The following is a 22,610-nucleotide window of genomic DNA, read 5'->3' as shown; positions in this document are numbered from 1 at the left end:
GTTCAAAGTTCATTCTTGACCTTGGAAAAATCTGTTGAGAAAAGAATTTCACCACACGGTAAATTTTCAGCACGGCACCATGTGTGATACATTACAGTAAAGTGCATCACTCACCGCCTGTGTTGTGGAGCGTCACATTGCACACTAGATGCATCAAACAGAGGAAGTAGTCAAGGTAAGGTAGCAGGAATTTTTGGGGAGCAAATGTAATCAAATTGCTGCTTTTCTGGAGAGTTGACAGTGGTGCTTTGACCTGAATGCTAATGTCAGCATGCTAACATGCCCGCAGTGACAATGCTAACGTGCTGATGTTTAGCAGATATAATATTTACCATCTTAACCATCTTGAATGTCTACAAGTCTGTTCAATTTCATGGCAATCCATCCGATAGTTGCACGCTGGTCATTGCCATTCCTGGAGCCACGGCGCTAGCATGGCAAAAAATTCACCGCCCCTGTCCCCAAACAGAGTTAACCATCCTATATACTGTGATGTTATGTTGTAGAACTGGATTTTAAGTAATTTGCATCATTATAAATTTCTGTGATTTTGAATGAGATGTACTTGCTGGAACAGGATACAGAAGTTCCAGTTTAACTCAGTCTAAGTTCTTTATATGTTTGTGTTCTGGGTTTCACTGGAGACTTTCCGATGATGGTGTACGTGCTTTTCCTGAGGGCTGCTTTACCCTGAATATCGGAAAAAAACAGCTGTCAATATTGGTATCCCATCATTCAATCCCTAGTTACAAGCATCGTGGGCAAACGATGGAGTAATACAAACAAGTGGCTGGAAATTGGAAGTTGCTGCAAAGAATGACTGAATAGAGCGACTTGAAATTGGAAATGGTGAAATGGAGAGCAGCCACAAAACAAGATGAGAGTCTCAGGAAAAATGTGATAAACATTTTGAAATGTGAATGGGAAGATGGGCCCCGGAAAAAGCTGAGACCTGCAGAGTGCGTGTGAAGTGTTGGGAGAGCAGGGAAGGCTGGAGACTGAGAAAGGGAGGGTAGAAAAGAAGGGAGGGAGGGAGAGAGAAAGAGGTTTTGTGTGTGTGTGTGTGTGTGTGTGCGCGCGCGCGCATGTGCGCACAGAGGCCTTGTTAGTTATTGATCCCATTTAATAATCCTTAACCACAGTCTACTCCCCTGAGAGCACTTAACTCTCCCTCTCCCTCCCTCTCTCTGGCTCTTACAACCCCTCTCTGCCTCCCTCTTACTTTCTGTTTGCCTCCTTTTCCTCAGCTGCTTCTTTATGTGTCTGTATCTCTTCCTCACCCCTCGTGTACTACGGCCACAGTCTATCTACAAGGTCAAGGTGAAGTGAGGCTAAAGACCAACACTAAATCCCAGCAGTAAAGGTTGTAGTTCTGTGCTGGTGCATTTGTTGCTATGGAGTCGATTCAGTTGTCTCTAAGAGGCCTGAGCTCATTCAAAGCACACCAGGCAAGATACAGAATCTGTAAAGGTAACACTGGTCTTTTGCGAATTGAGATTCACATGTTCAGGCTGTTACTGTTCACACTTTCTGAAGTGTGCTCTGAGGATTTTGCCACTGGTTCTGCTTGCAGAAAGAGTTCTTCTTTGTTTTTCCCCACTGGCACGGTGGAAAATTGGACCGAAGAATTGTTGCCTTTTCATGTCTTTCAGCTGAGGTGTTGCCTTTATACTTTTATATCATACACTTTCACTTCAATTTTGGTTAGGATGAAGGTGCACTTTTACAAAGCAGACTTTGACTGTGTTTTTTCAGTTAAGACCAGGAACCCTGAAATAAGTTTTGATTTGATTCTGGTGATAACTCAACAATCATATGATCTATGTGAATCTCTTGTTGGCCTCAAAGCCGATTTTACACATAAAACTTCAGTTCATTTGTCATGAGGAGTACTTGTCAGTGAAAACCGTTATATAATGTCTTCTGTGGCTCTGGAGGAACTTTTAAAGTTTGAAAAAATAACCCTGATGATGTCACAGTTATGTTATCAGTGTTATCTCGGCTTGGGCTTGAGCCTTGAAAGACATCTAATTAAGGACGCTGTTAAGTTGCACGTAGGATTCATTATTTTTAGAGCTTGCCCCATACTACAGACTGAAAATGGGATACCATTCCTTTTTTAATCCGACTCTTTTGAGTGCCCCAACTTTATGGAAGTTCAAAATTATTTGGGTGCACCGTTCAAGTAAACATTTAGGTAAATATCGGCTCAGACTCAGTATTGGCAGATGCCCAATACTAACGGACTCTGATCGGGATATCCCTATTGCCGACGTAATGCAGGGTGTTTAATAGGCACTTGAACTTCTGAAAAACAGTGGCTCATCAGTCACGACCTCATACTGCAGTAGTGGGCGTAATTAAAAAGCCCAATTTTTCTACAACCGACCTATCAAATCAAACTGCCTCTCTCTGCATAACTAGTAGCATTACATTACACTTAAGATTGATCCCTCGCTGTCTAATCCTGTTTTTATTTACAATTTAATACCATATAAATAATAATACCATTTCATGGCATCTTTAAAGCTGCAGTCATTTATTTTTCTGGCCACTTGGGAGTAGAAGAACTCTACAACAACCTAAAAACACCAATTCTAAGATATTATCACCTTTTAATGTTGTTATGGTGAACGTGTTAGCAAACACTAGCCTGTTTGCACATCCAGCAGACACAGAGCAACATTAGGATTCATTTGGTGTTGTGTTTTTGTCCGCCTTACAAATGAAAATCCAATATTCACTCTCCTTTTAGCTTTTGGCTTTTTAGCTGTTAGATGTCTGACTTTCTTCACCAGCTAGTCGCTAACTTTGTTGGTCTGCTGTTTGCTGCAGGGCAGGTGGTGTACAGTGGGAAACAGCTGCCTGCTGCTGCTGGAAAAAGGGTGGATGAGAGCAGAATTTGTTGGGCTGGAAAAACTAAAACAATGGGCAAAAGTAGGCTAAAAAAAATATATAAGTGCAGCTTGGCAAGTTTTTGAATATAATAGCACAAATAATGATAATAGTCATCAGCTTTTATCTACAAACATCAGTACTATATCCGCCCATCCCTGTTTACAAACATGGAGAGAAGGGCAAAAAAGAAAAATGCAGTAAAGTTAATTGCTGTCCTCGTAATGTTGATGGAGAGACTCATAAGAGGGACTAACTTTTGAATTCTACAGAGAGTCAGCGTATTGATTTACAGGACCATCATGTCCATATTGCATTGACACAAATGGTCACATAATGGTGCAATGAGCATAACAGTGATGTTAGCCATAAGCCAGAGCCACCTCATTAACTAGCTATGATCCCACTTGAGCATTTATTGGACATTCTGAAACCTTTTTCTTCAGGATCATTAAACTAGATGATCCTGAATCGTTATGTTAGTCCTGATGAGGAGTGACCTCGCCCTCTGAGAGCCGAGACGACCAGGATCACAGCAGAATAAGCACTGTTTGTGATGAGGTTTTTTTATGCTGGCGTTATAATATACCTAAACACACACTCCTTGTCAGCGCTTCATTTTTCATCGCGGATAATTAATCCATAATGTTCGACCAAAGCGCTGGTGAATTTTCAGAAGCACAAACATAAAATGATGGATTAAAAGATGAATGCGCATGAATACACAAATGAGGGCATGAATAAAAGTGGTAAACAAATGAGCTGAAGGATGGAGCGGGCGGGGAGGAGCGAGAACAATCGGCCAAACAATCTCTGTGGGCTCCTTTTAGTCATTTAGCTTTGTTTCCTCCTCTTCTCTAAACGAGCTCCTTTAATCTGTCACTCGCTCCCTCGCGCTTTTGTTCTCCTCTTTATTTGCCTGGCAGAGCTCATTTCAGCTGGATGATCTGATCAATAATTACTATCCAGGCCACACACACACACACACACACACACACACACACACACACACACACACACACACACAGAGTTACATACAGTATAAGCAGTACTCCCTTGGTAATGAATACACAGCTAAATTATGAACACATAGTTATTTAAATACATATAGTTGTTCATTCAAATATGACCCAACACATGAAAAATCTCTCTCTGTCTATTCTATTCTATTCAATTCAATGGGGCTTTATTGGCATGGGAAACAGATGTTAACATTGCCAAAGCATGTGTAAAATAAAAACATACATAAACAGAAGAATTATGATATTCAAATATATACAGATAAGTAAGACAGGATAATAATAATAATAATAAATTGTAGACTTGCAGTTAAAATACATACACAAAAAGTGAAAACTAAATACTGCAACATTTTTTTTTTTTCGTGAGTGTGTGTGTGTGTGTCCCTCAGGTTGTGGCATGTTGATATATATTGAGCAGCAGGATCTGCCCTGTGTCCTTGTCCTAGGAGTATTTATAATTTTGAGAGCTCATTTAGCTCTTTGACATCTGAGATTACAGAGTTGAACTTGTTAAAGTAAACGTTCCTCATTTCATTGAATGTCGTACATTGTAGGAGGAAGTGCATCTCTGTCTCAGCCTCACCTGTTGAACAGTGAACACACATTCTGTTTTATTTTGGTTGCCAGGATTTTGTCTTCCTTTTTCGATTGCCAGTTTGTGGTCACTGAGCCTGTACTTGGTCAGGATCTGTCTCTGCTTTCTGTCTCTGACAGCAGAGAGATATTCTGCCAATTCATCATCTCTTTTTAGGGCCAGATAACAGTCTAATCTACTTTGGCTTTTAGTTTCTTCTTTCCAGTGTTCCAAATAGGTTTCTTTACATTGTGTTACAATTTGGTTTATTCTGATTGGTGTTTGGAAAGCAGTGTTGTTGTGAGACTGGTCAGAGTCTGTCTGAGGGGGGGCAGTTAGTCTCAGCACCAAATCTCTCTCTCTCTCTCACTCTCTCACACACACACACACACACACACACACACACACACACCCATTTGTCACTGCTGTCACCCGGTTTGCAGCGCCTTTGTTTTTGAGAGCCAGTTTGGAAATGTCAAGCTTTTTGAGATTTATTTTGCTCCTGCTGCACGTCAGAGAAATTAATAATCAGCCTATAAGTTTTGACCCACATCATCACTCACCTCTCTCTCTCACACTCACACACACACACACACACACACATTCTCAAATTCCTCATCATGCTTAGCGCTTTTTTTGTGCACGATTCTTACTTTTTTGTGCAACAGGCGCACTGAGACTCCCCTCCAAGCTTGTGCCTGCGTGTCAGACCATTGAACCATTTTTTGGTGTTATGAATATGTCAGAGAGTCTGATTTAAAGCAATGGTTCATAAACTTTTCACTGCACTGCCCATGCCACACACACATACACGCACGCACACACACACGCACGCGCACACACACACGCATGTGCGCGCACTGCGTGCAAATAAACAAAGTAGTTGGCATTTCCTAATTTCGAGGGTGATGTTAACTTCTCTGCAGAATCTTTGTATAGTTGATTTGTGGTAATGCAAAAGCCTGTGTGTGTGTGTGTGTGTGTGTGCGTGCTGCCTGCCTCTCGGGCTCCATGTGAAATAATAGTGTGCTCAGATCTTTGGATGGAGTGAACAATACTTAACAGGGCCATGATAATAAGTATTAAAATCACTGGACCTGAAAGAAAACGTGATGAGACTAGAGAGAGAGAGGAAAAAACCCTTGAATGGGTTTTAAAAACATCATGATGAGGGAGGGGAATAGATGGATTGGATGTGTGTGTGTGTGTGTGTGTGTGTGTGTGTGTGTGTGTGTGTGTGTTGAAACAGAGAGATTGAGATGGATCAGGAGAGAGAGAGAGAGAGAGAGAGAGAATACTTTGCACTCTAATTCTCCTCTCTCTTGCTGTGTTGTATTGAAAAGAGGTGGGAGGGCAGGCCGCAATCTTGCACACCCTGCTGTGTTTTTTGTACTCTCTGATCTCTCTTTCTCCATGTCTAGTGCAGTATCTCCTGCGCAAACACACACACACACACACACACACACACTCTCGCTGGAGTGAGCCCCTTATTTCAGGATCTCATCATTAGGCACCCTGGCAGAGTAATCATCACTTCCTTTTCAATCTTGTTCTCTTTCATTGGACTAGTTTTGCCCCCCAGAACAAATGAGTTTGAAATGACACACAACCTTTCAGACCACTTGATTTTGATCTCCTGATATGAATGCAATAAAATGGCTATAAAGATGATGGGTGTCTTCTCTGTGGTGTTCAAAATATACTTGATATCTCTCTCTCTCTCTCTCTCTCTCTCTCTCTCTCTCTCTCTCTCTCTCTCTATATATATATATATATATATATATATATATATATATATATATAGATATATAGATATATAGATATATAGATATCTATATATATATAGATATATAGATATATAGATATCTATATATATATATATATAGATATATATATCTATATATATATATAGATATATATATATAGATATATAGATATATATATCTATATATATATAGATATATATATAGATATAGATATAGATATATATAGATATCATCGCTGACAGTAACAGGAAATACACGATAAATGAATACAGTAAACGTCATTGAAATTTCAAATATTTTAAATTCTAACTATAAATAAAACCACATAACTATACTACACATTCCAACTCATAGTACACTTACAAGCTATTTCTGGAGCTTTCAGCTGTATCACATGGTCTTTATCAGCACAAGGATTTCACTCAGTTGTAATGGGGATGGATCTGTTGACATGGGGGCTCAGTAGCTGTTATGATTAATCTAAGGATGAAAGTTCAAGTCAAAGTCAAAATGAATGTCAAATATTAATACAGTTGCAACAGTTTAATGCTCCACAACTGCTTTTTGCGTTTCAGCCAACATACATGCCAGTACAGATATATCTGTGATCCAATAGCACCTGATAATAACCCTGCTGTTGAATTGGTTGGGTTCTATTTATTCATTAGTTTACTAATTGTTTACTGTATGTGTCTTTGTTGCTCAGTTGCCTAAGCCATTTTGATTCTGGCCAAAGACCTTTCCACATCTTACCTCATCCTTTTCCCATCTTTTATGTATTTCTACTTAAAACTATAAAATGAAACTAAAGATGCCATGGTTTTCTTTGTACGTGGTTTGTAGTGAAAGTCAGAACCAAACTTCCATGCATAGTTGTTAAAGTAATCTCTTGAATTGTATTCTCCAAACTTTTACAGTGTCCTGCTTCAGAGGGATTACAGTTTCCTAAGAGACATCAACATCTGGAACCACTTTGTTACCGTTGGGGTTTATTCCTCCACTCTCTCCGCTGCCATGAGCAACCTCATCGGAGCCTCACGCATCCTCTACGCCCTGGCCAGGGACGACTTGTTTGGTAGGTCACACAACCATTTCCTGCTGGGGAGGAATGTCCTCTGAAACTGCTGTTAAAGTTTTTGTTGGGGGAGAGAGGCAGATGGGCTTTGGGATTGAGATGAGCAGCACTGATGACGTTTCAGTAAGCAAAGTAAAATAGACCTATTTTGTATGTTTATTTCATCATTGAAAGTTTAAATTAATGTTTTTAGAAACAATGTTTTTTCTATTGAAGTTTGACAAAATAATCACTTACTGGCTTTTTTCAGACTTGATTTTAAAGCTCTGTGTAACTCATCTAAATATTACAAGTTTTGCAACAGGTGCTTTAAAAAAAAATAGTTGACATCATCTCAGTTCAGGCCAATAATGTATACCCCACCATCTGCCAAAATGCTTAATTAATGTTTCTTGTCACCAACTTTTAGTTCCTCAGTACTTTTCTCTTTGTTTTTCAGCCAATGACTCAGTTGCTAAAGTATAGTAATAATAATAATAAGTATAATAATAATTAATAACAACTAAGAGTATTGATAACTTAAATTGTATTATTCTTGGAAAATGAAAGTACTCAAACACCTAAAATATTAAGTAAATGCAACAAATTAGCAATAAAACATTGAGTTTCCTTGTAAATCAAGTGAGACAAATTTCCCAGTGGAATGACCTAGAGGCCCATAATTTTCAAAAGTCTATTTTAAAACAATAGTCAGGTGCCCATTTGAACATTGGCACAGGTTTTGCTTGCTGTAATCATTCCTCCTGTTCATATTCGCCATTAAAAGATCAAAATCCACACTTCCCATTCCATTCAGAAATACATTCCAAAGTTAATCTGAAGTTAATATGATGCATCAAATTAAATTGAGTTACAGTATTTTTCGTACAAAAACCCCTCCTAGTGTTACTATCCCTCCAATGCAGCTCAGCACAGAAACACTGTGGAAACACAAAGATGGAATTTTGTACTAAAAATACCCACTTGATTTAAGTCACACTGCAGAAGACTCATTAACTTCAGATGCACAGAACGAGGACTGTGGATTTTGTCACTTGCTCCCAGTGACAGTGGCAGTGCTGGGTAGTAACAAGTTACATTTACTCCATTACATGTACATGTCACATGTCAGCTGGTCCCAGGTCTGCTGGGGCTCTGTTATCCTACCGCAGCCACGCCTCCACATGACTCTGTTCAAAGCAGCATAATGGCTGAGGCTACAGCAGGAGTATGGCTTTCAAACAGCGCTAGAGGCCAATATTTACAGATGAATTAACAGCGCACAGTGCAGCGGGCTCCGGTTGTGAACGCTGGTCTGGAACAGTAAGCGTGTCTGCTGTGTTAATGCTAATACGTTTAATAATATATACACACAAAACTACTACTCCTCCTGCTTTCTGCCGTAATGTAAATATTCAAGCTAATTGTGTGCAAGCAGTGTGCATTTAATTAGTCATACTCATTGGTGCAGTCTGATGAAGAGAGACAGAAAAGTAGAGACCAAATTATGCACACGGGGAAAAAAAGACAATCATCATGACTGATATAATGTTTCAACCACAGATGGTCTTCCTCAGGTAAAAGTGAAGAAGTGAACACACGTGTATTTAATAAGCAATTAATGATGAAACATCACAGCATTATCTCCTAATTAGCCTAAATGAGTCATCTAATATGAGACATTTTCAGAAAGATAAGAGACTGATTTGGCCACTTGTCATTTCATCACAAATAAATACAGGTGTAAGTTCACGTCTTTACCTTTACCTGAGGAAGACCATCTATGGTTGAAATAATTCCAGTCATATCCACATCAAATAAAAGACTTGAGGAAAAAGACAAAAGTGTGCCGGTGTTTTAAGTTACTCGCTACTCAAGTCATTTTTTCAGTAAATACTTTTGTACTCAAACTCAAGTAGTTATTGTGATGACTACTTTTACTTCTACTTGTTTTACAGTAACAGTCCTTGAGTACAGTTTTGGCTACTCTGCCAACCTCCGCCCATTGGAAGCATCTTAGAAAGAGATCTCTTAGTGGCCAGTGTTGCAAACTGTTTCAATGTTCATATGGGCACCTGACTGTTGTTTTAAGACAGACTTGAAAAAATGTGACCTTAAATACCTCCGGCTTCCAAGGCAAATTAGAACTTAAGAATTTTTTCACTGCACTTTTATTGCAGAAGTGGAGTGATTTCATTAATTCATTTTTCATGACACAAATGTCATGGTGTGATAAAACACACACATTTGATTCAAATAATATGTGAAATACCACTTACATTAAAGTTACAGTTGGTACAGTACGTTCTACTTAGAAACTAATGGCTTGATGATGACTCTGATGTCTGTGACTTCCTGAATTCTGAATCTCACCAGCAAGTTTAGATAAGAATAAGGCTGAATAGGGCTTGTCATAATAATATATTCACTTCAAATAAAACATATATAAAAATGACATTTTTGCACACTTCTTTTTTTATATAATTATTTTTTGGTTTTGACAGGGAGGTGACAGGAAAAAGGGGAGAGAGAGATGGGGAGTGACATTTTCTTTTTTCATTCTTCACACAACTACATCCACCACTTTTTAGTGTGTACAGCCAAGTGTGCTATGAATTCCTTAGAGAAGAGACTATCCTAAGGTGTGGGACCTTATCCCTATTTGTGTAATGCATTACATTTAGATTATAAAGACATGCAAAAGATGCAGCGTGTTTGGAGAGAGATCAGGAAGGCAGTGTGATGGAACCATGAGGACGCTATGATAGCAGGCTTTTTGCCCCATCTTCAAGTGTAACCATTCAAAACAGGTATAATCACTTTTGCCTTTAGACATGGTTTGATGACAATGTACCAACTAAATCCTCAAATATATATGTACAGTATGTGTAGTGTATTTTAAGAAAGTAAACATAACTTCATGCTTCTTGAAAGTTCTAACACAAAAACACCTTGTCATGTTAGCCATGAAGTTATTCCCATGTCAAGCGAATGCAGCATTCGTGTGTTTTCCATCTCTCCCTGCCTCTCAGTGTGAAACCATGCTGCCTGTTGCTTTGTCATTTTTTATGACTGTGAGCATCTTCCTTATCCCATCCTCTGCTCCTTTTGTTAAGTCTATTGCAAATTGATTTTGAGTGTTTCTGTCTGTGTGTGTAGCCATGTGCACGCTTGTGTCAGGGGAAGTAAATGACTGTATTAGTGCGAGTTCCTCTGTGGAGTGATCAGAAGGAGCAGAGGCAGATGTCTCTTGTTCAGCTGTCTGTTCACCAACAGCCAAAGGGTTAACTTAGATTAATCTGTTTAATTAAGAGCCAATGACTGTCGAACCATAACTGTAACGTTTTTGTAGGCGGGATGACATGGTTAGTACAGTATGACCACACTGTATGTGCATGAGTGTGTGTGTGTGTCTGTGTGTGTGTGTGTGTGTGTGTGTGTGTGTGTGTCTGTGTGTGTATGGGGTTCTTTATGTCATTCATGCATGCTATTCATTGCCACTGTTCTATGCAAACAGAGTGATGGATGCGTCAATTTTCTAACACACACACACACACACACACACACACACACACTTTGTTCTGCCATTCCACACATCTTCCATTTCTTTCTTCTCTATAACTCACTAATCTCGAACGCCTTCACCTCTGTCCTGCCTTTCTCCATCCTCTCCATCACTCAGTCTACTCCTCTCAGCCGCATTGATTTGACTTTAAAGTCTCACTGATTTAATTCCAATCCTTTATCAGCTGTGAAATTTAGTCTTAAACTTGGATTCCCCCTTCACCAACTGTCACCTCCCCCCACAGCTCCACAGTCTCGCCCATTTTGAGTTTTTATGTCTCTGTGGTTGGGTCTGTCATTTTCATTCTTGATGCTTAACCTCTACTGTACACAGCTGCCACGAGATTCAACACAAATGTCGTCATTGTCATGAGATGAAATGTCATATATGGAAAAAATTAGAGGCTGTATGTAAATGAATTGTCTTCCAGTAAAGCATACAGCCCTATAAGGTATTAAATGAAGTTAAGTGTCAGCTTAATTTCTCTCCCTCGCTTTCTCGCTCGCCCACTCACTCTTCCTCTCTCTCGCTTTGTCTTTTTTCCTGACTAGACGTGTAGTTATTTACATGAATTTTTTCCCTCGTCCAAATCTGATCTGATCTGTAAACTGTAACATTATCAATGCTGCTCTGAGGTCTGATGTTCCATAATCTGGTTTGTATCTGTTGCTATAGGAAACAAAATGAATTATAAGAGAAACAGGGACACAATCAATGTGTTTTAATAAGCTCTTAGTTACCATAGCCTCAAGATGAAGCTGTTGAAGATGAAGATGAATTTTCCCTACATGGGGGGGGGGGGGTGACCCAGGGAGGCAAGTTTTGATGGCTCCATGAGTAATACTATGAGACAGGATTTTACAACTCTGGAAAGTTATAACAGTGACAGTCATTTCACCTTGCGGGATGATGCGTTGTGGCAAAGGGTTTGCGTCAACACTGGTCCTGTTGAAATGAATGAGGGGGCTGCATCTTTTCACATATTGAAAAGATCTAAACACAGCCTTAGCATTTCTTTAGATTAGTAAAATCAAGATCGGGTACATATGTTTTATTTACCTTGCGGGATGTGGTATACAGCTGCAGGTAGAAGTGATCAAAGTCTCTAAAGGAGCGGGTGGGAGACAGATGGCACATCTGCTGGAGCAGGCATTAATTTTTCTAAATCCTGTCGGACTGAGGTGGTATGGGGTTAAAACACTGTTCTGTGCAGAACTCTACCGCACTGTAGTCTTTCACTGTTGTGTTTCTTATTTCATATTCTATTTTGTGTGAATCACTAAGAAAATGTCCACTGGCAGCAAACTTTGCATGCCAAGTGAATACATTAATATTTCATGGAGACTTGTGGGAAGTAGAGTGTCATACACCATTAGGAATAGCAATGAGGAGGAGGTGTCAATAGAGGAGCTCAAGTTAAACTGTGTAAGTGTGAACATGTATGTATTGACAAGTGAACAGGCATCTCTTTGAGTGACATCTGATCGACAAGGAATGTCCACCTGCTATTTCAGTTACTCCATGCCCACAGTGTGTCCAAAATTGTGTAAGATTTTCCAGTGTTTTCACCAAGATCTCTTTTCATCCCTGTAGGTAAGGTGCTATCTCCGGCTAAGAAGACATCCCACAGTGGTAACCCCTGGGTCTCGGTGCTCATCTCCTGGTTTCTTGTGCAGGTTAGTGAATAAAGATATTTGATACTTGCCAGTAATCATCAAAGGGGAAATCTCAGCAAATCTGCCAGTTAAGGCATCAAATCTCAAAAATACTGACAGTTGACATATTAAATATAAGTTGTTTTATTAGGATTTGATGTGGTGTAAAGAATTTTTAACCAAATTGTTGTCTGATCAGAAACGGGGCGTAGAAATCCCGTTTCTTCTTCAGACACAATAAGTCCTCTCATTTTCTCCCATCAGCTCCACATTTTGTCCAAATTTTAGACCCTTTTCTCTGAATTGAGGCAACATTCACTGGCTGGCTCGATTAAATTAAAAGACCAATGTGGAAAAGATTTTAAATTTTAGTTAGTGTTGTACGATCAATGGGCCTAAAAATATAGAGCTTCAGCCGTCAAGAATACAGAAACAACACTGGTCTTAGACATCTGAGCTACAGGAGCAATGAAGCTCAGTACAAAAGAGATACAAGCTACTATTATTTCTGGATAATAGATGCCAGGTTGGCGAGGTAGTGGGACAAAATATAGCTCCTGTTGTTTGGTTTGAGGTTCCCCTGTGTTAAGAGTGTGGATCCTAACAAAACTTATCCTCCATGATTGATGCAGTACCCATCTGGGCTGGTCACTAAAAAAAGTCTCAAAGTGATTATAACTCATAAATTCAAGGCTACCTTTAATCAGTCAGAGTAACTTTTAAAAAGTTGGAACACGAGGAAGAAAATGTATTTCTAGAACAGACAGAGGCCAGGAATACAGCAGTATTAGAATAGCTGAACGGAACAAACTGTCACTTTTTTTTACTCTGATCAGAGAAGGCAAAAAAATCTGCCTGTAGTGTTTTTTCTCTTCTATTGTGTCTTCTAAGTGGGGGAAAGAAGTCGGTTTAGACTGAGGAGAAAATACTGGCAGAGGGGAGGAGGGTAAGGATAGAGGGACAAAGAGGAGGATCTTGGGAGCAAATAAGCCTGACTATCATCATTATCAGAGGTGAGTGTTAAAGGCTGAATGGCTTGTCATCATTTGCGCTCTCTTTCTCTCACTCTCTGTCCCTCTCTCGTCCTCTTCTCTTCATCCCTCTCCACTCTCCAGGAGTGGAGGAGGAGCAATTAGATGGAAATCGTTAGCTGCGCCGCCGCCACCATCAGATATCATTGACTCTCGTCCTCTTTCTTTCTGCCTCTTCCTCCACCATTTAAATGATTTACTGATGACAAAAGTCTGACTGTAATCTCGCCTCGAACACACACACACTGCAGGATTGAAAGGGAAAGAGGAGGGGAGGGGGGGCGGCACGAGCTAAGGCTTTCTTTTATTGGACTTTTAAGTAAAGGGAATATAAGCGGACTGCAAGAACAAGGGGAGAAGAAAAACAGAAAAAGTTAAAAGAGAAGTTCGAAAAGGATAGGGTCAGATAGGTGAGGTGTATGTAAGCTGCGGCTCAGCACAAATTTATGTGACGGAAAAGATTTTCTTCGGGACACTACTGAATTGCCTCTCACAACATTTTTGAATGAATGTAAATTAGGACAAAATCTGCCTGGAAGTTCAATTCAGTTCAATGCAAATACCACTTAGAAGTTTAAAATAGTAATAATGTAATGAGGGTGGTAATATTAATATTAATAAAGTAACAGAGCCAATAACAACAGCTGTAGTAGCAGTTGTCGAGCAGGAACACGGGGGCAGCAGGTGTCCCACAACCACAGATCCAGACTCTGCAGCTCCGGAGGCAGAAATACCTGCTGAAAGCGACAGAAGGAGAGAGGAGAGAAACGAGAAAGCACAGAACTACGGAAGAGAGAAGATGTCGAGTTAGTAACATGCAGTAATGGGATAAAAATGCATACAGATGGAGAGGGAGAGAAGGAAAGAGGTGCATCATGGGAAGTCTCCCGGCAGTCGAGGCCTATAGCAGCATAACTAAGGGATGGTTCAGGACTCACCCAAGCCAGCCCTAACTATAAGTTTTATCAAAGAGGAAAGTCTTAACCCTACTCTTAAATGTGGAGATGGTGTCTGCCTCCTGAACCCAAACTAGGACCTGATTCCACAGGAGAGGAGCTTCATAACTGAAGGCTCTGGCTCCCATTCTACTTTTGGAGACTCTAGGAACCACAAGTAAGCCTGCATTCTGGGAGCGCAGTGTTCTAGTGGGGTAATAAGGTACTATGAGCTCTTTAAGATATGGTAGTGCCTGACCATTAAGAGCTTTGTAGGTGAGGAGAAGGATTTTAAATTCTATTCTGGATTTACGGGAAGCCAGTCCAGAGAAGCTAATATTGGAGAAATATGATCTCTTTTCCTAGTTCTTGTCAGTAAACATACCGCAGCATTCTGGATGTGCCTGATTTTTGCAATGCTCCATAGTCTGTCCGTCCATCCATCCATCCATTTTTCACTGGTCATCTAGGGTCCGGGTTGCTTTGGCAGGAGGGTAAGCAAAGTAGCCCATATGTGCTTCTTCCTAGCCATTTGATCCAGCTCTTCCTGGGAGATCCTGAGGTGTTCCCAGGGCAGATGGGACATGTAATCCCTCCAGCGTGTTCTGGGTCTGCCTCGTAATGTCCTCCCAATGTCCTTATCAGATGCCTGAACCACCTCAATTGACCTCTTTCAACGGGGGGGCAGTGATTCTACTCCAGCTCCTTCCTGATTTCTGAGCTCCTTACCATACAGCTCAGCCACCCAGCGAAGAAAACTCTTTTCGGCCGTTTGTAGCTGTGATTTCATTCTTTGGGTCATTGCCTAAAGCTCATGACTATAGGTGAGGGTTGGAACTTATATTGAAAATTGTGAGTTCTTCACCACAACAGTGTAGTGCAGCATCTGCATTACTGCTGACGCAGCACCAGTCTGCCTGTTGATCTCATTCTCCTCACTCATGAACAAGACTCCAAGACACTTGATCTCCTTCACTTGGGGTAGTGACTCACTCTCACCCTGAAGAGTTTCTGGCAGAGTACCATGGCCTCAGAACTTGAGGTGCTGACTCTCATCCCCACTGCCTCACTCCTCTGGAAACCATCTGTGCTCTCAAGAGCTCACACAAAAAGTGATGAAGTGCTGGGCCAAGAAGTGTAATCTTTACAAGGTATGACTAAATATCTATGGTAATTTCTGCAATTCCTCATCTGTATACCCCTTACTTCAAAGGTTACAGATACAAAACAAAAGTCCTGTTTGCCACAACGTCACAAAACTTGTTACAGGGCATTCCTTAGACTGAATTTACTGTCACTGAAACTTATTACACATCATAATTAGCAGTAAGTTCTTTAAACAGACATAACAGCTGACTTTTAGTTTTTCCTTTCTACTGTAATCTATCTCAAAATAACGAGCCAGAAAAAACGGTGCCAAAATGTTGCTAACTTTTATGAGAAAGCTGCCACAAATTCTGTCATTTTGGGCTAAAATAATCACCAAAATCTGTTTATTGATCACACACTCTGAGGGCACAATTTTTGTTAAAATTTTCTTGATTACTTCTCGATTAAACTATTTCAGGAAATTTGGATATTTACTGTTACTTATCGCTTCATTAGCCATACTGTATCTGCATCTGAACCCAAACACACACTTAAGCAAGCACTGTCCAATTGTTACCTGTAACTTGGAAACATTTCTGGAAAAACAATGGCTTTGTAGTCCAAAGCATTACTCAGCTGCAGCCGCTCAATTATTTTATTTAATAAAAGTGTCTATGTTAGCCCACTTATTTCAGCGAACTTTATGCCAATTTATGCACACTGCTTTCCAGTAAAAACTTTTTAAATCTTTCAAATCGCTACACAAAAACATACCCAGGAGAGATTTAGTGTGTATGTGTGCATGCTCACACACATACACACACATCTCACGCACACTTTGTGTGCTGTGACAGCAGTTGTCCATGCTGGCCTGTGTCTGAGTTAATGGCTAATTAATGCTCTGGTGGAGCCGGCTCCCAGGGGAGCGCTGGAGAGACACCCACTGACTTTGACTGCCAGAGGTCAGAGATGCTCTCTTACGCACTTTCTCTTTTTCACTCATCTTTCTTTCTCTTTCCTTTCTTCTTTCCATCTCATCCTTTTCACTCTTCTTTTTTCGCTCTTCCCTTCTCCATCCTCATTGCTCCCTCGGTTCGTCATTTTCTCTCTCTTTCTGACCGCCTGTCAATAATGTGACATCATTAATCTCAATTCCCCATCATTATCTTCTCTCCTCTCTCTCCCCTTCAGTTTACTTCTGCTTCATGGTCACAAAGTTAGTGATCACAGAGTTGCTACTTTCCCCCCTCCATAAATACCAATGATATGCCCTTGAGCTCAAGAAAATATACTCCAACTCCAGCAGAGTTTCTCATCGGCCAATCGTAAAATACATGATAATTGGAGAGAAAGACTATACTCTGTGTTTGTTCCTAGGTACAGTAATTACCTCCTTGTTCTGCTCAATCAGTCTCAGCAGCTCGCATACAGATAAAGAAAGCGCACTTGATGATGATGAAACCACAGATTTCTCATTCATTACAGAAGAAATAATGATGGCCTTTGCCTGAAAGATAATGTTTATGCACACTTTGTGTTCCTCCACCAAAGTAAGAAGGTGTGGTACATGTGGAAAGGAAGGTAGCGATGGGGAAGATTTCCATTGTTATAACTTGAAAGTGTTCACACCATTGCACAATTCAATACAATATTTTTGGTAACGAGTGTAATTTACACACTGAATGAATAATTAAACTACAGTTCTATGATGGGCACAGCTGACCATGTGTTGATAAAAATAATGTGTATATACCTATATTGCATTAAATTAGGGTGTAGTTACTTTGAATGATGGGCTTCAGCTGATGTGGGGCATTCATGTTTGTGTACTTATTTGATATAATTTAGTTTCAAGTAAAATATATGAGAGCTATCAGGAAAAAAATGAGAATCCTAGTTTTTATTAGTAATTATTGCTCAGATGTTGATGTGAACTGTATTTACAAGTATAAAAAATATAAATATGATAACTTTAATATAAGGGGAAATGTAGCTTTAATCTGACTTTCATAAATAAATATACAAATATCTGATTAGATTATAGATTAATTGTGCTTATCAATGACAAGTGATTTCCTTGAAACTACTACAGTCCCCTTAAATCTTTAAAGCTGCACCAACCAATACACAAGACACTAATGTTGCTCTGTGTCTGTCTGATGTGTAAATAGGCAACTGTATGCTAACAAGTTCACCAAAGCAGCTTTACAAGGTGATGATACTGTATGTCCATACTATGTTAACAGCTTATTGCACTACCCCCGAATTCATACAATGTAGCTTTAAAACACAAAATTCTACTATGTAGACACAAATATTTACTGCTTTCTGCATTATAAATGTAACCTTAATTGTGGTTATTATAGCAATATGTAATGCAAGTGAAAGAGTGGAAGCTCTTACTGCTTTGGCTCTCACATCTGTGGTAACTCGCAGTGAGTTACACACAGCCCTGTTCACACATTCTGATGTCAGAGAACATGGCAGGGAGCAGTGCTTATAATGGGGTCATCATTTCCCTCCTCTATTAGAAGTCACCTACTACTCCCCAGTCAGAGAGGGAGGGTGAATCTTATGCGCTGTCAGTATTATTAGAGGTACTACTCTCCCTCCAAATCAGGCACTGAGAGGCAAATTCACAAAAGGATTGCGCAGCTGTTTCGGCTGCTAAACCTGCATAAATACGACAAAAAGAAACTGTGTAATTTTCAAAGCACCCACAAAGGGTGAACTGCACCCCTAACTGTGTTGCCAAGCAAAAAGCGTCTCGGTGCTATTTGCAGGTATGTATATCAGGTAATATGCATACATTTGGTGCAAAATCAGCCCCTTTCTATGCAAATGATCCTCATTTAAAAACAAGGTCAAATTCACAAACACCAGCGCTAATAGCCACACGCATTTGGAGTGAAATTATTAGCATCTTCACATAGTTGGTGGTAACTGAAGCGCATTTATAAGAGCCGTCACAACCGGGCTTTCCAGTGATCACAGCAACAGCGATTGTAGCCAGGCGAAGCAATAGCGCATCACAGTACATCATATGCGCACAGGTGGCACAGAGACAGTACCAAACCTGATATTCACCATGAGGGAATGAAACTGTAAAACAACATAAAACCTGCTGCTGTGAGAAACGGAGACGGTGGTTACGCACTGTAACAGTCCAGCAGAGAGCAGAGTAGGAGAGAAAACAGCTCTCCATGCGCCCAGAGGCATGAGGGAGAGTGTACAGTTAAAGCAACCAAAATAACAATCACTCTATACAGAGTGAGTCATAGAAAAATAAGAGACATCCTGCAGATAGAAACGAATCAAAGAGCACGGGGAGTTATTAGATAATTAGAATAAGTTCTCTTTCAAATCATACATCTCTTTCCACGAGTGGAAAGTATTGTTCTTGCAACTGCATTTATAACATCTTAAGAACCACATACACCTTAAGAACAAATATTACTGGGACCACTACAGAAAATTGCAGATGAACATTTAACAGATGCAAAACAATGGCAAATTGCTCTCAGCTGCAAAACTTTATGTGTTTGCCCTGTAATTATTAGTGCAATAGCTTTTGTGAATCGGGCCTTGAGACTGCGCGGATAGCGGTTGCAAATGCGCAATTCCTGGAGCCAGCAGCAGCCGCAATTCATTCTTTGTGAATTCCCCCCTGAGAATTCTAAATGAAACTCGACTTGGCTGTCACATAGCTGCCTGCTGTAGCTAACATAGCTGACTGCATGCAGCTGAACAACAGCCTAGATACCATCTTAATTAAAACTGAACATTAGCCTCAATCAGTGGCTCCCAAAGAGGAGCCTGGGGACCACCTGGGCTCCTACAGTGGTCCCCAGGAAAATGTAGAACAATTTAATTTAACAGTGTCTTGCTCCCTAGATGTTGGTCAGATATGTCCTTGGTGTCACCTCCCCACTACAGTGCAGAAATAATCAAAAAACAGCATACAATCTTCATCAGGTTTCTTGGGACCAGAATGGACTAATGCTCAATTATCTGGGGATCCTTGACTTTTGTTTTGACAAATTTTTCTAATTATTTTGATGGCATATGCTTTTATTTGTACAAGGGTCTAAGGACAGAGGGTGTTGCATGCTGTACAGATTGCAAAGCCCCTTGAGGCAAATTGTGATTTGTGATACTGGGCTATATAAATAAAATTAACTTGACTACAAACATGGGACAATCCTGGGTCTCTACCATTAATTTTCACTGGTTAGACTTGAGATCTAATAGCCAGTTCCATTTTGGATCCGGTACACAGTTGGCAAAATACCCTGATTCGTTAAGCTCAGAAGATAACAAGTATATTATTGAACCTTTTGTTTCTTCTTTTTTATTAAAGAGCAAATGAGCAATGTAGAAAACATTCAGGTAGCAGGCTTCTCGTTTTTAGCCGGCTATGACCTTGAATGGTGGACTTAAGTTGATGTGGGACATCCATGTTTGCGACCGTTCATGACCGTTGTTTTTGCTGGTTAATATGACAAACGTCATTTTAGTTTGTAGCTAATAAAAAATTATTCTACAGCAAAAATTTAACCGTGGGCTGTTGTCCATATATATATATATATATATAAACATATATCCATGTTTGCGACCGTTCATGACCGTTGTTTTTGCTGGTTAATATGACAAACGTCATTTTAGTTTGTAGCTAATAAAAAATTATTCTACAGCAAAAATTTAACCGTGGGCTGTTGTCCATATATATATATATATATATATATATATATATATATGGACAACAGCCCACGGTTAAATGTTTTTAATAAAATTTTTATTAGCTACAAACTAAAATGACGTTTGTCATATTAACCAGCAAAACAACGGTCATGAACGGTCGCAAAACATGGATGTCCCACATCAACTTAAGTCCACCATATATATATATATATATATATATATATATATATATATATATATATATATATATATATATATATAGCGTGGGGACCAGGGTTCAATCCCCTCGGGACGCATTGAGCAATGACCCATCATCCAGTGTGGGTCCTTAGGCAAGACCCTTCACGCTGCTGCCTACCTCATGACGATGCCCGGCCAAACAAGGTCTGCGTCAGGTGTTGGGGAACCAGGGCATCGAGACGATAAATGGGCTACTGGAACAAGACGGAAATGGGCGAGATGCGATAATAAGGCTCTGTTGGAATGCTACTACTCCAGTAACCCTAGTCAGAGGGGTTACATGCACAGGATGTGGGATGAATGGTTACTTCGAAACCCACAATCGAGGCTTACGGCGAAGCAACTAGTAGCTCAGTGTTCCAACATCCACAAGCGGCAACTGCTATCACAACTTGAGATTGACGAGGTACAACACAAATGCTACGGCAAGGGGGAGCCAGGACTACAGGTCAGAGGGGAGCAACCAGCAGCTCCCCAACCAGAGATTGGGTACGGAGCCCCAAGAGAAATCACGCTGAACGAGGCAGCAACTGACCTGAAAGATAAGATCATGGCGAAAATGAAGGCAAGGCAACCCCCCCAGATGCCCATACCTGAAGCACTCGAAACTGCCAAACAAAGGCTCCAAGCCTTGGCCAGCCGCCTAAAGAGATACACGAGAGATAATGAATAAACCGGCTGTTCGCAACTCAACCTGCGAAAGTGTACGCTCAATGGCAGGGTAATAAAAGCAGAGCAGCAAACGGAGCAGTACTGGAAAAGGGAGGCATCACACAACAGCGATGCACAGTGGCTGGCAGCCCTGAGAAAGGACCACAGCAACCTCCCTGAACAGAATCCATGATCTGATGTCAGGCATCATCGCGGCTAAGATAAGTGGACACATGGATCAATACATGAGCAAAGCACAGAAGGGCATTGGCAGAGGAACCAGAGGAGCCAAACACCAACTCCTGGTTGACAGAACAGTCACCCAAGACTGCAGGGCCCGACACACCAACCTGTGCACTGCCTGGATTGATTACAAGAAAGCATATGACTCAATGCCGCACACACTGAATACCATCAGTCACCTCCTCTACATGGATGACATCAAGCTATACATCGAGCGGGACATCGACTCACTGATCCACACCACCAGGATCTACAGCTCTGACATTGGGATGTCATTCGGGCTTGAGAAGTGCAGTCGAATGGTGACAAAGAGAGGGAAGGTAGTCCACACAGAAGGGGTCTCACTCCCAGAAGGAACAATAGCAGACATTGAGGATGGTTACAAGTACCTTGGAATACCACAGGCAAATGGCAACCTCGAAGAGGCAACAAGGAAGACGGCAACGGCCAAATACCTCCAACGAGTAAGGCAAGTCCTAAGAAGTCAGCTCAATGGCAAGAACAAAGCCCAGGCAATAAACAGCTACGCCCTGCCAGTGATCAGATACCCTGCGGGAATAATAAGATGGCCAAAGGAGGAGATACAGACCACAGACGTTAAGACGCGAAAGCTCCTCACCATGCATGGAGGGTTCCATCCCAAATCCAGCACCCTGAGACTGTACGCTAGCCGTAAGGAAGGCGGCCGTGGACCAGTGAGTGTGAGAGCCACTATCCAGGATGAAACATCCAAGATCCACAAGTACATCCAAGATAAGGCCCCAACAGATGACGTGCTCAGGGAATGTCTCAGGCAATGGGGAACAGAGGAAGACGTGCTGGAGGAAGGACCATCATGGGAGGACAAACCCCTACATGGGATGTACCACCGAACATAACTGAAGTGGCTGATATCAAGAAGTCCTACCAATGGCTAGAGCGGGCTGGATTGAAGGACAGCACAGAGGCACTCATCATGGCTGCACAGGAGCAGGCCCTGAGCACCAGAGCAATAGAGGCCCAGATCTACCGCACCAGACAAGACCCAAGGTGTAGGCTGTGCAAAGAGGCCCCTGAGACAATCCAGCACATAACTGCAGGGTGTAAGATGCTGGCAGGAAAAGCATACATGGAGCGCCATAACCAAGTAGCTGGCATAGTGTACAGGAACATCTGCACTGAGTATGGACTGGAAACCCCGAGGTCAAAG

The 22,610-nt window shown here is 40.9% G+C and overlaps 1 protein-coding gene across 1 annotated transcript in view; it reads left to right on the top strand.

The window, feature by feature from the left end:
- Positions 1-22,610, top strand: part of zgc:153039 (uncharacterized protein LOC767698 homolog) — a 69,739-nt gene that overhangs the window by 20,354 nt on the left and 26,775 nt on the right. Inside the window, exons 7-8 of the mRNA XM_044202477.1 lie at positions 7,175-7,332; positions 12,470-12,552. Of these exons, the coding sequence (XP_044058412.1) occupies positions 7,175-7,332; positions 12,470-12,552 (241 nt within the window). The remainder of the gene's footprint in view (positions 1-7,174; positions 7,333-12,469; positions 12,553-22,610) is intronic.

This window comes from Siniperca chuatsi, linkage group LG7 (assembly GCF_020085105.1).
Source record: "Siniperca chuatsi isolate FFG_IHB_CAS linkage group LG7, ASM2008510v1, whole genome shotgun sequence".
Taxonomy (NCBI): Eukaryota; Metazoa; Chordata; class Actinopteri; order Centrarchiformes; family Sinipercidae; genus Siniperca; species Siniperca chuatsi.
Note: the sequence above shows the minus strand (reverse complement) of the source record. Positions and strands in the feature narration are given on the sequence as shown.